At 40.1% G+C, this 13,102-nt stretch overlaps 1 protein-coding gene across 2 annotated transcripts in view; it reads right to left on the reverse strand.

The window, feature by feature from the left end:
• LOC130169953 (dmX-like protein 1) overlaps positions 1–13,102 on the reverse strand; it is a 54,836-nt gene that overhangs the window by 18,387 nt on the left and 23,347 nt on the right. For both annotated transcript variants that reach the window (XM_056377014.1, XM_056377013.1), the window contains exons 21-33: positions 12,842–12,975; positions 12,218–12,404; positions 11,969–12,079; positions 11,113–11,282; positions 10,380–10,477; positions 10,061–10,226; positions 7,854–7,982; positions 7,559–7,697; positions 5,748–6,544; positions 5,277–5,375; positions 4,629–4,796; positions 2,428–2,619; positions 1,642–1,718 (exon numbers count right to left, since the gene is read on the reverse strand). In XM_056377014.1, the coding sequence (XP_056232989.1) occupies positions 1,642–1,718; positions 2,428–2,619; positions 4,629–4,796; positions 5,277–5,375; positions 5,748–6,544; positions 7,559–7,697; positions 7,854–7,982; positions 10,061–10,226; positions 10,380–10,477; positions 11,113–11,282; positions 11,969–12,079; positions 12,218–12,404; positions 12,842–12,975 (2,467 nt within the window). The remainder of the gene's footprint in view (positions 1–1,641; positions 1,719–2,427; positions 2,620–4,628; positions 4,797–5,276; positions 5,376–5,747; positions 6,545–7,558; positions 7,698–7,853; positions 7,983–10,060; positions 10,227–10,379; positions 10,478–11,112; positions 11,283–11,968; positions 12,080–12,217; positions 12,405–12,841; positions 12,976–13,102) is intronic.

Consider the following 13,102-nt stretch of genomic DNA (forward strand, 5'->3'; position numbering starts at 1 on the left):
TTAAAAAATTCACACCCTCGTTCACTCGCTCTCTTGCTCACACACTCGAGAGGAAGAAATAGAAGCACAAATTCATCAAACCAAAGCAGCGACACGCCCTAGGAGAGTTTATATCATAGTTACCATAACAAAGACAGTGTTAAATTAGAAATAGCCTTGCAAATTTAGTTAGGCCGTTCAACTCCCAGCAGTATGTGATAGATGGCTGCATGTGTGCATGTGCTAAGTAGCGGATGAGGAAGTTACAAAACCAAGTGCTTATTTAATCAAATTGGTAAGAGTTGTGTGAAGTTTGAAACACTAAGTTCAGAGAGCTTACTCTGAAAGACTAATAAATGTTTTCTTTCTTAGCTTACAAAATTCCCCCTTTTAGACACAAAATTTCATTGATACTTGCGATTCTATATGTGGTGTCACAGCATTGTGGCTTTAAAGGTCCACATCTTTTCAAGCACAAGTTTAAATAACTCCATACAACATCAAACAATTTGACAGAATGGTGACAGAAACTCACACAGCAGCACAGCTGTATGCCAAATGGGTTATTTAAAAAAAGAATAAAAGAATCCCACACACAGTCATTCACCCATCCAAGGTTTAAATCCTACTGGGTTGTTGATAAAGTGATTTGGAGTTATGGTACCTACGCCTCTTAAATAAACAATGTTCCTTCCGTCTGTCAAACCCAAAGATCAAATTAAGTATTTACAATGAGAATGATAAACAGCAGCCATGCAGCTCCCATAAATTATTCTCAACATGATGATGAAAACAGACAAGTGACTGTCATATTTTTGGTTAGCAAACTTCCAACATGATTTTCTTTTTCAATGCATTAAATCACATCACAATAGAGCTTTATAAAACCCGCCTAAGCCAAAAGCCTAAAGCATAAAGCATAAAGCAATTGCTAAGATGATTTTTCATGAACAAAACCTAAGACATCCTGAAAAGCATATTCCATTTTGGTATTACATTTGTAATGTTTGACTTGAACTGTATGTGTGCATTACCCTCTCATTATAAAGTATGCTTGGTTACCAGCAGTCATGTCCCTTCCCCCTTATTTCTTATTATTCTGCTCCAATAAGCCTAAAAACCCTCTAACACACAAACAATTGTAATCAGAGGACACAAATCAACATTATTTTTGTCAGCATTTTGTCTTTTAAATGCTAATGCTAAAAATCAGATCATTCATGACAGATAAATAATCCAGTGGCGGCTAGTGCTGTTAATGGAGTCGTGTCAGGGTGAATGTGGTGGAAAATGAAAAAGTTGTATCAAAGTCAAGCATCGCTTGAAGACATATTAAGAATTCAAGAATCTTGCTTGGAGAGATGCTGCCCTGTAGATACCCACTATGAACTCAAACCTTTTTGAGTCAGGTTGCATAAAGAGCTTTTGCAGAGACTCGGCTGAGACGTGCAAAGATTTATTTCCCTACATCCCCGAATCATTGTTAAGAAATGGATGGCTTGAAAATAGCTCATGGTTTATGAAGTGTAAGTGATGCGAGGCATGGGATCAGTATGAAACTGCGAATTACAGTGCTTTGTGAAACAGTCCATGTAACATGAAAGACTAGAGGGTTAACTGCCCTAAAAGAATGGTAATAAGTGAGAGTACTGAGACACTTACCTGTAGGTGTGTCCATCACACAGACACTGATATATACAGGCAGACAAGGAAGCAGCTAAGGTGTGCATCACATAGATCTGAAATAAGAGCCGTGATCAGAGAAAAAAAAAAACATGAGATGAGTGTTCAATTGAAGTGCACTTTTTTCTTCTACATCTATGTGAAAAGGGTGGTTTGATTTGACAAACTTTGACACTCTGCAGTTCTCTTCAGCTCAGCGGAGCTTCATAGCATCTTTCAGCTCTTTGTTTCACGATTCACAACCTCACTGTTTTCGTTCACTCTCACTGCTCTCAAGAGCCAGGAGTTGATGGGAGATCAAAACAAAAGCTTACAGGAGAGTGAATATTGGACTTACATTCATCAAGATGATACAAAAGCGCCTTCTAATGACTGCTAATGCATCTGCTGGATGTCTAAAAATGCAACTGTCTGCTAACAAGTTAGCTGTATATCAACTCAAAACGTGATAATATATCAGTTTTGTATTTACTACTTTATTCCATTGCCCACATTTGGCCAAAAACGAGTGTTAACACATATGAACAAAATTAAATCTTTATGTCCACATCCTTCTTTAACACTCATACATAATAAAAACTTAAAAAACAATAATGTTTATATCTATATTAATTATTTCCTTTAATTGTTCAGAAACAAACATATCCTATCTCATTGAACACACCTCCTGGTATTACTGCTTGCTTTCAATAAAGAAAACATTGAAGCCCACTCTTAGCCATTTGGATCCAAAGAATAGATTAATGCGACCAGAGGCTGTCTCACCTCATTGTTAACAACATCAGGATGTGGAGGAGAGTCGAGTGCATTGATGGTCTGCAAGATGTCATGAGTCAGGTTGGTCAGGTACACGATGGGATTGGCCACCACTGTCTTTACGTTGGCTGTGCAAGCCATCAGAAGAGGGATAGAGGTGGGTTGGGAACTTGACGTCACCACTGATTGGATAGAGTCGTCCTGTGGGCAGAGGTCAGAGAGGAACATGTCAAATCATTAGACTATGCCTGCAGGCACACTAAACAGATGGCCCAATGAACTGATATTGTTGATCACAGTAAACTAGAATTACTGCCTTGCAGTTGTATCCGTCTGCTAACCAGCCAAGCTGCAGGAAATACGGTCATCATCTCTCTTACCTGAGTTACAGCATTGAATAATGGCCAGAAGAGTTTTTGCAGAACATTTTGATGTCACAGTGAAGTTGACCTTTAACAATTTGGATTTAAAATGTCACCACTTCTTCATATACTATTATATATTTATGTTAAATTGTGTCAGAATTAGTGTATGAATGTGTGAGCTGTGGCCAAGAAAGTGTTTTGTGAGGTCACAGTGACCTTGACCTTTGAACACCAAAATCTCATCAGTTCATCCTTAAGTCCAAGTGGACTTTGTGCTTAATTTGAAGAAATTCCCTCAAGGCGTTACTGAGATATTGCACTCATGAGAATGGGACAGATGGATGGACAGATGGACAACCAGAAAACATAATGCCTCCAGCCCTGGCTGTCGCTGATGTGGAGGCATAATAAAAACATTCAAGTGTTTAATGTTCACAAAAAATACTCTTCATCAGACATCACACCTATAAACTGGGACATAACATGTACATAACCTACCGTCACACCACAGTAAACATTCAACTTTCTCATATCTTTTTTTAGAGGGTATAAGAGACAGCTAACAAAGAGAACTAGGAACTGAGCGTTGTTGCTTTGAACTGTGAAACAATATTTTCCTGAGTCGTAATAAAGACAGGACGAGTCAACTGCTGGAGTGTCATACATGATCCGGTACTTAAGAGCAGGATGTGTTTTACAGTGTATGTCTGAATGACATTTAAAGAGCAAGAAAGAAAACACTACCAATGGAGGAGTCAGGATTTGTGCGTGTTTACTAGATTCCTGATCATGACTTTTGTTCATTGTGCTTGATGGATCACATTCAGTTGTCACTGAGTTCCTCAACAGAAGCTCCACACACTGACTGAAGTCAAGACTAAGGAGAAATCACAAAAATTTCCTCGACAACAATGGAGAAATTTGACAACCATGGGACCAGAGTTGGGACAACAGAAACTGCCTTTATTCCAAAATCAAAGTAAAAGAGAAGAAACACTCCCAGTGCCCATCAACTGTGCTATCATTCAAGTGTGTTGTTCCCATGCCAGCTCATTGAATTGTTTATCTCAACCTTCTAATAGTCAGCCTAAGGCAGGGCCTCCCTCAGGAGGCTTGGAGATTCAGCACAACCTGTCAACCCATTGTTGGAGGTGTGCAGGCAATCGCCAATGCACAATCGAGAGTGTGTGCGTGTGTGTCTTGGGAATCTGGTTGCAATAAGACAAGCTTTCAGATGGCTTCATGTTCGTCTTTCATTCGTACTTGGCCCCTCATCTGCTCATCATCCTTCCCTTCAAACGGAATATGTGATCACTTATGCTGTTATTAATTTACTTATATCCTCTTATTTGTGTCTGTGGTTTATTTGATCATTGTGTTTTTGTTTAATTGTAATAATCAATCAAATAATCTCATAATTTAATCTGTCTGTGTATATATGTGTATATATAGATATATATAATTAATTAATTGTGTTGTCGGCTATATCCAGAGCCTCTGAAGTGGGAAAAGGAAATAGTCAAACAAAGCATTTGTGAAACTGTAATTAACAAATCTTTGTCTTTTTTTTTTTTTTTTTATTCCTAATGATAAATAGATTAGTAAACAATCACCAAAATACTGCAGCACTAGTAAGTCATCCTACTAATCTCCAATATTTTTTTTTTTGTCAGTTAATTACTAAATGATTATCTGACAAACTGTTTGATCACCACCACCAGAAACCTAAATAGGCAGTATAGTTCTTCAGTGGAAACAGTTATAGAACCGGACTAACTTGGCTGCCACCAAAAAACTGTCATGCTCTTATTTATCAGTGGCCTTTGGTGTGCATGTCTTAATTACCTGGTGAGATTCTTGAAGCAACAATATGAGCTCCATGCGTACAGAAGCCAGTCCTCCACCGTGGGAGCCATGCAAGCTGCAGTAGCTCAGAAACATCCTCAATAAGGGCTGGTTACTCTGCAGCCAGTGTCTCCTGCTCCTCTGGCTGTCACCACGAGGGCTTCCAGGCTGAAAAAAACATCTTTCCTTTATTATTTTATGGACAAATCAATCAACATCCCTGCAAATATGTCAATTTTATTCAGCTGGCTAGTGATCAAATAAAAGCCCCACATTGGAATGCTAAAAGCAATAAACTAGTGGGTCGTTGAAATGTTATTTTATTTTCTGAATACACATTATATGTATTGTGCAAGGGTAGGTATGTATAATCAAGTTTGCTGCTGAAACTGAAACAATACTGGAGAATAGAGAAAATTTTATAGCAGCATGTTAGAAGGGTTTTTGTACCCAAACAACAACAAAAAAACCCCCCTGACCATCAGAGATCCAAGGAAGACTGGTTTGACTACTCTCCGATAGAACACAATTTTTTCAAACTATGTCATGACACACTGTGCTGTTAATTTCTTATTACAGCAAGTGTTGCATCGATTTTTCCTCATGAACATTCGACAAACTTAGGATCAACCAGCTAAATATAACTACCTGTTCCTCCTCCACCAACCCAGAAACAGGGGCATCACCCTGGACAGACAGCTCTGGCAGGCAGGGCTTGTAACTGCAGCAACGCTGGAGAGCCACCACCTGGGGAAAACAGAATTTCATCTTAAAATCAATTTATCAAGAAGGAATTTATCATTCATGCGTGGGAGTGGAAGCAAAACATTTCACCAAAATGTCAAACTGTTTTCACAGGAGAAGGCAAACAGCTTCATAAGAGAAAACCACTGGGGTTATTTCCATTATGAGGTTTATATGCACTGACACACAGAGATAAAATCTTTAAACAGTGAACATGAAGACAGGAGAGATGTGTGGGAATTATGCAAGTCATAAAAGTTTTATTGAGTGAACCTAAGGGTGCAGCCAGAATAATGCTTCACCACACAGATGGATAATATAACAATATTAAAACTAAAAAACTATTATGGGTTTGACTTTTGAGTGTGTCATTACCTCTCTTTCTAACCACTGGTAGAGCTGGTAACGTAGCTTCCCCCCATCGAGCTCATACCCTGTCGACAGCGTCCGCAGCTCATTGGTCAGAATCTTCAAGCAGGCGGTAAACTTCAGCTGGGCTGCCAAGATGTCATCAGAAGGCGCTATGAAGTCATTGCCGTCTTCACTGTCCTCTCCCGTCACCGTCTCCATTAGCGGCGACATGGCATCCTGCGTGTCCTGGAACACACTGCTGCTGTCTGCAGTTCTACCGCTCTTACCATTCTTAGTTTCTTCTTCATCCTCATAATCTTCTTCATCGTCTTTGTCACTGTCCCACTTCAGCTCCAGGGGCTCATCTGGAAGTGTCACTGACGGCTGGCTCCAGTCAAAACTTAACACAGAATCTGACTTACTGTTGGATAAGCTGTTCCCATCTGACTCGTAGCCATTCAGAGCCGGCTGAGCCCAATCTGGGTCTGATGCTTGTCCATTCTTACTCCCAACACTGAGTTCACCAGTGATGCCTGTATCCTCCTGGTTCAGGAGTTTGGAATGCTTGTGGACTTTGGGCATCTTGGAGAGGACTTCAAGTGCAAGCATGGGGCAGCCAGCGTGTAGGTGTGCATATGCAGCTGTGAAAAACAGTCTTCTCTCCTCCAGGCTAACGGAATCAGCCCTGCGACCCTCAGCGGTCAGGCCAACTTTAGCCTTGTCTGAAGAGCCGAAATGGCGACGAAGGAGGAGTGGGTGGGTACGGAGGTAGGTGTAAAAGTTGAAAACCTCAGGGTTACAAGGAGACACAGAAGAGGAACCTGTCATAGATAAAAAGAGACAGAAATGGAAATTACCTTTGGCAAAAACCAGCCACTTTTAGTGCTTTGACCACCGTGCGCAGATCAGACACAGAAATGCACAGCTGGACAGACTGAATCTTTGTTGAACCTCTTTGCAAACCTCTGAGGCATAGAGCTACAGTATGTGAGCACTGATACACAGCCAAACTGCATTCTGTGATCACTTAAAAGGCGAGTAGAGGAGGCGAGTGGGAGTTTGAAAAGTGACCAAATGGACAAAAAGGTAATTTTGTGACTTTAAGTTCACTCTTTTTTATCCAGGTATGAAAAATGTCAAACCGAAACACCTCATACTGAAACCCAGCCAGGACAGCACAATATCCATAAAGGAGAAGAAATATTTTCACCTTTCTATAGGTCTGTGTTTTTTTTCTCTCTGTAAGCATATTAGAAGTGCTTCGAGAAAATCATTTATGAAAGACATGGGATGATCTGGGTCTGGTTTGGCTCTTGAGTGAAAACAAGGTTCATATTAAGTTCAGTACTTCATCTATTCTTAAGGCAAGCCTTGTATATTTTCTTCAATTAAGTGGTCTTCTGTGCCCTGTAGGGTGCAATTACTTGTGCTATTTCACATACTTAAAAGACCAAAAATAGTTGCAAAGCTGAGACATTTTGTAAAAGCAGAGGATTTGACCTCAGTGTCATATTACAGTCTGCAGCACTTATAGTCCACCCCCGTTTTTACTTGCAATGCTGTATTCGACAGGCCTGCGATGTCCATAAAGTGAACAGGGTATTGAGATATTTTTAAAGCTTAAAAGAGTGCAGAATATATCACTAGGAAGTCAAACTGACTCAATTTTACATAGTTTCTGGCTAAATAAATCTAGCTTGTACTGAAATCATTAAATAGTGTCATCAATTAAGTGTAAAAATAATCATTTCGGTGGTACACAGTACCAAACTGTACTATTTTTGTTTCACCTTTGCATTGAGGTAAATTAAAAAAAAAAAGCACTGCAGACCTACCAGAATCACATTTGCTCTCAGAGGATCCCGAACTGTTGCTATTAGCAGGCTGCTCAAGTAGAGTGTCCAAGGCTCTGCTGTAGTCCTCCAGGACCCAGTGAGCCATGCTCCGCAGGAAAGGGTCCTGGTGGGCTGGAATCTGAAATGTACAGAGAATTACAATAACTCTTTTTTGGTTTCTGCAGTGTATTAATTATCAAATGCTGGAATCAACCATGCTGAGTATGAAATGATGCATTTTCCACAGTAAAAACAATAGCTTGTGGACGCTGTGACATAAACAGCCTCTATGCACCTGTTTGTCTTGTCCCAGAACACGTCTCTGGAGGATTTTTTTGTAGGTGGATGCTGTCTCAAACTCAGACTCATACAATCTGGAGATCACCAGAGCCAGCTGTAGGTCCTGCATTTTCTCTAAACACACCTGGAGGAGAAGGAAATAAAGCACAGTCAGTTGGTAATTATAAAAAGATTTTTGAGTTATTGGCACAGGGCTGAATGGCGTGAGACAAGATATATGCAGACAAATAATGCATATTGTGGATACACACTAGTGCAGTAGGACATAATGATCTTCTGAAGTTACCGCTTTTCTTGTTTAAAGGAAAGAACAAAAAATAAAAAAATGAAACCCTGTGCTCACAGCAAAGAGTTGGTGGATATAGTTGAAGTTGTTCTAGTTGCTTGCAACTGGTAAGGTGTGAGGTGAATTTCAATGACACTACCTCCCAGCCAGAGAGACTAAAAAACAAAGTCAATGATAGCCCATTGCCTGGGTGACACTCATTTCCATAAAATGCTTAGAGAAGCTCCAGTTACTCACACAGATAAAATAATGTGACTCATTGCTTCAGGGACTTTCTAAACAGAAATAACCTTGATGAATAAAAGGTTAAGTAAACAAAATGATCTGAAGCAACCCTCTTAATATGTGAGCAAAACGATGGAGAGATTTATGTTTTTGTTGGTTAACACAACAGCCATTCTAAAAATCATGCATAAACACATTAACTAACTAGAAGGGCACTTATTTGAGCGCATATACCAAAGCCAAACCATTCTTCTAATGTCTGTCTGGCTTTTACAATGAACAATAAAAGGAAAAAGGAAGTAGTTCTAAAACATAAGTGATTAATTTGACACCATAAATATGTCAGATTTTTATGCCTCCGCACTGGCGACAGCTGTGGCGAGAGGCGTCATGTTTTACCATCCCATTATCATGAACGAGATATCTCAGTAATGCCTTGAGGGAATTTCTTCAAGTTTGCTACAAATGTTCATTTGGACTCAAGGAAGAACTGATTATGGTGGTCAAAGGTCAAGATCCCTGCAACCTCATAAAACACATGCTTTTGGCCTCTTGAATGTGATATCTCAAGACAGCCTTAAAGGAATTTCTTCAGATTTTGTACAAACATTCAGTTTGAGTCAAAGATGAACTGCCTAGATTTTGGTCGAGGTCAAAAGGTCAAGGTCACAGTGGCCTCATGTTCTTGTGAACATGATACATCAGGCATGCCTACATTCTATCTACTACCTATATTTGCATTATTACCTCTGCCAAAGACGTTATGTTTTCAGCTATGCAGGATTAAGCAAAAAGTACTGAACCAATTTGCACCAAACTTGGTGGAGGAATACGACATCGGCCAGGGAAGAACCCATAAAATGTTGGTATGGATCCAGTTTAAGGGGTAGATTAAGGAATTTTCCTTAACATTGCGAGATAGGCCATTTTTCAACATTATTGTCAGTTTCTCAGAAAATAATGTATGGATCTTGATGTAAAGTAAAATTATCTGCGATTGAATGCCTCCACCACCCAGTCCAGTTGCAGGAAATATGGTAACAACCTCTCCTTCTGTTCCTGAGTTACAGCCTTAGATAGTGGCCACAGTGACCTTGACCTTTGACCTTTAACCACAAAATTCTAATCAGTTCATCCTTGAGTCCAAGTGGACATTTCTGCCAGATGTAATGGAATTACCTCCTGACATTCTTGATATCATGCTCACAGGAATGGGACGGATGTGAGGTCAAAGTGACCTTGACCTTTGATCACCAAAATCTGATCAGTTTATCCTTGAGGTTAAGTGAACGTTTGTACCAAATTTGAAGTAATTCTCTCAATGCGTTCCTGAGATATATAACATTCAGGGGAATGGGACAGACGGACGTGTGTATGTGTGTATGGACATTCGTACGTACGTTCAACCTGAAAACATAATGCTTCCAGCCATGGCTGTTGCCGGTGCAGAGACCAGAAATACTGGTGACATGGTCTCTTTTTGTGAATTTGGTTTCTCTGCTTTTTACTGTATCAATCACTGCCCTTGACAATGAACTTTATAAATAAAAATTAGCAGGACTTGGTACCTGAATCATTTTATACCGAAAGCAAGGTCTTTCACTTAGGTTTAGCAGGTTAGCAAGTGGTAATTGCAGCTGAAGGAACAAGTGCTTCTCGCAAACAATGTGTCAAGTCTATTTTCCACTTGCCTCAACAGCATCCTTAAGGGAGCCAGCAAGAAGGAAGAAGGCTGCAGAATGCTGGAACCGCTGTTTTCCCAACAGAGAAAAGGCATTTTTCAGTGCTGCTTTCCTCCACCGGTCCTCGCTGAAGTTGTTGCGGAAAAACTCAGTCATTTTGGCATTCTTCTGAGACCTGGAGAGAATGACGTTATTCAAAACAACAAAACTGCTGTCATAAATCTTCAGTGATCTGACATAATCTTTAAGTGCAGTGGCAAATGTTGAGCTGTATGTGCATGTGTGTGCACTTGTATTTCATATGCAAAATCATGTCAGTTCTGCTTACCTGTACAATCCCCAGACCACAGCCTTCTTTTTCAGTGCAAGGTAAAATATAGCTGCATCCAGAGGATCATTGCTTCTCTGAAAAGAAGCCTTGGCAACCTGACAAAATAGAGGAAAAAAAAAACATTCAGCTCAGGCCTCCTCAGTCTACAGTATACAGTCTTATTCACAGAACAAGTTGTAGCTTTATGGGTCATTTCAGGGAGTAGTATGCTGTATTTTATAGCAACCTCAGCAAAATCCCACTTTCAACTACCTGACAGCACTTCATAAATGAAGCAATCAATATGAAGTGCATAGGGCTAACACACTAATGGCCAACCTTCAAAGCCTCAATGTGTAGAAATGAAAGAAAAGTAGATGTTTTAGCATTGTCACTTGAAAAACGACTAAAACCACTTATCAAAATAGTATCGATTCATTTCCTGTGGATAGACTTTCAATTGTAGTTTCAAATATGTGGAAAAACACCAGATGTTAAACCATTTCAAAAATGCATTTGATGATTAAAATAAGGCTACAATAGCTAGCATGAATGCAAACTTAATGTTAAACTGAACTCCACAGAGGCACTGTCCTTCCCATTTCATATATACGTCCTCTTTTACTCTGATTGGCTACTGACTGAACAACCTGCAAAATTACTTCAAATTAGACAATCTATTTCAACAAAACTGGAACTGGCTCACTATTTAAGATTTGAGCAAAAGTACTAATGACATTAACTGCCTCACCTTCTCAATGCACCTTCGTAGCTTGTTGGTGCTCCGCAGCCACCAGCCCACGCCCATGGAGCGGAGCTCAGGCCAGGTGGGCTCTCCCTTCTGTAGGGCAGGGAGCATGTTCAGCAGCTCCTCCTCGGCTTCAGAGTGGAAGGCCCAGGCATAATGACATGTTGACAGTCCTGTAGAGAAGAAAAGGACATGTGGAAAATGAGGAATGTTCAGTATTTCATGGGGAGAATATCAACTGCAGATATACATCTAACAAAAACCTGATAACCTGAGTCAGTAAATACAGGAGCACAGTCAGTTCACTTTTAAGCAGTGAGCTTACAGCTACAGAGCTGTACTACCACCCTCTGAGGAGCCATAGATTATGTGCCTTGCTCAATGGCAACTTTATTGCAATAGTTAAGGATGATAAACAGACTATGGCTTGCTCGCTTCTCTTGCTGAAACTTTTACTGTCAAAAACTTTCAATTGAGGCCATCAGTAACCTGCTCTCTGTCTAGCTTTAGGAGTCTTTATAGAGTAACTCCTCTAATATCTACATGAGCACTGAAGCTATACTTGAAGGAGTGCAGGTGGACATCTCTTTAAGCAGCAAGCTTTGAGCTTACATTAAGTCTTGCAAGATCATACAAGGCCAAAACATTTTAAGTGTACTATTTTACAGGGGTATTTGACTTACTAATAAATACTTATCTGTGAATTCTGGTCTTATTAGATTAGAAAAAATATATATTTTTATTGATGTGAATAGGGTCCTGTACAGTGTATTGAATAGTAGAGTCCTCCCCTGCTAATTTGCATCAGCTATGGAATGACCCCAATGATGACTGTTTGAAAACCCCTTTCTCACTGTACCTTGTCGTAGCAGCTGTGCTCTGTGTGCTGGAGGCAGGGAGGTAGAGAGGAAGGTATGCAGTCTGACAGCCAGCAAGAACTTCAGACCACACTCATCCAGTGTCTCTCCACCTGGTAAATAAACGAGAGACAGCTTACTGATGCTGTTTAAAAAATTTTTATTACATTATGTTGCAGGATGGAGAACATATCTACTGCGTTTCTATCCATCTGAAGGGCCCTCATTTTATGTTTTTATTTCCTTTGTACCTTTGCTCTTCCCCTGACTGTCCTTCAGGTCTGTGCTTGTGGTAGCGATGGTGTCGGCCAACGCCATGAGAGACATCTGCTCCATACTAGTTAATCCCGGCAAACTGGAGTGAAGGAGGTGGCTGGACAGGACCTGGGCATGTTCTGGACCAAAGTACGTAGGACTGTACTGGGATAGGTCAATAACCTTCAGAGACAGAGGATTTATAAGACATCACATAAAAGAGAGAGGCAGGAAATAATGTTAGAAGAGATAGTGGGTCATGACTGGACTCAAACTCTCAATTAAACATCCGTAATATTGTTTTGTGCACATTAACTATTCACAAGAATAATTATATATGCAAACTTTTCCTAATGCCTCAACCTTTTGACAATATCTGGAGACTCAGCCAACACCAGGCTAGATCTTTGATGCATTAGCTAAGGACATACTGGTCTATCTTTTAAGGCACCTATATATATATGTATAATGATATATATATAATGAACCTTGACATGCACAATTATGCATGATGCATGTCTAAGGCACACACTGGAATACCATGAGCCCAAAATGTTGCTGTCCACTCTCATTTTTATAAAGTGTCTTTAACCAAGCCAAACAAGCCGACAGAAACTGACCTTGTTACTTGTTTGCTCCTGATCGTTGTCCAGAGGGTCAAGGTCCACTATGCTTGGTGTATGAAAGAGCTCATCATAAGCATCTGTGTGACTGGAACCATGCCCACTATCTCCGCTCACACTGCCCACTTTATCTGTAAGGAAGCATAAAGCAGAGCTAAATTACTTAAGACATGTAATTCAGAAGAGACCTGCGGAAAAATACCCTCCTGCTGTTCAGACAGCAGATCAAATTAAAATACCAAAGAGCAAGATCTTTTT

This window comes from Seriola aureovittata, chromosome 5 (genome assembly GCF_021018895.1).
Source record: "Seriola aureovittata isolate HTS-2021-v1 ecotype China chromosome 5, ASM2101889v1, whole genome shotgun sequence".
Lineage (NCBI taxonomy): Eukaryota > Metazoa > Chordata > Actinopteri > Carangiformes > Carangidae > Seriola > Seriola aureovittata.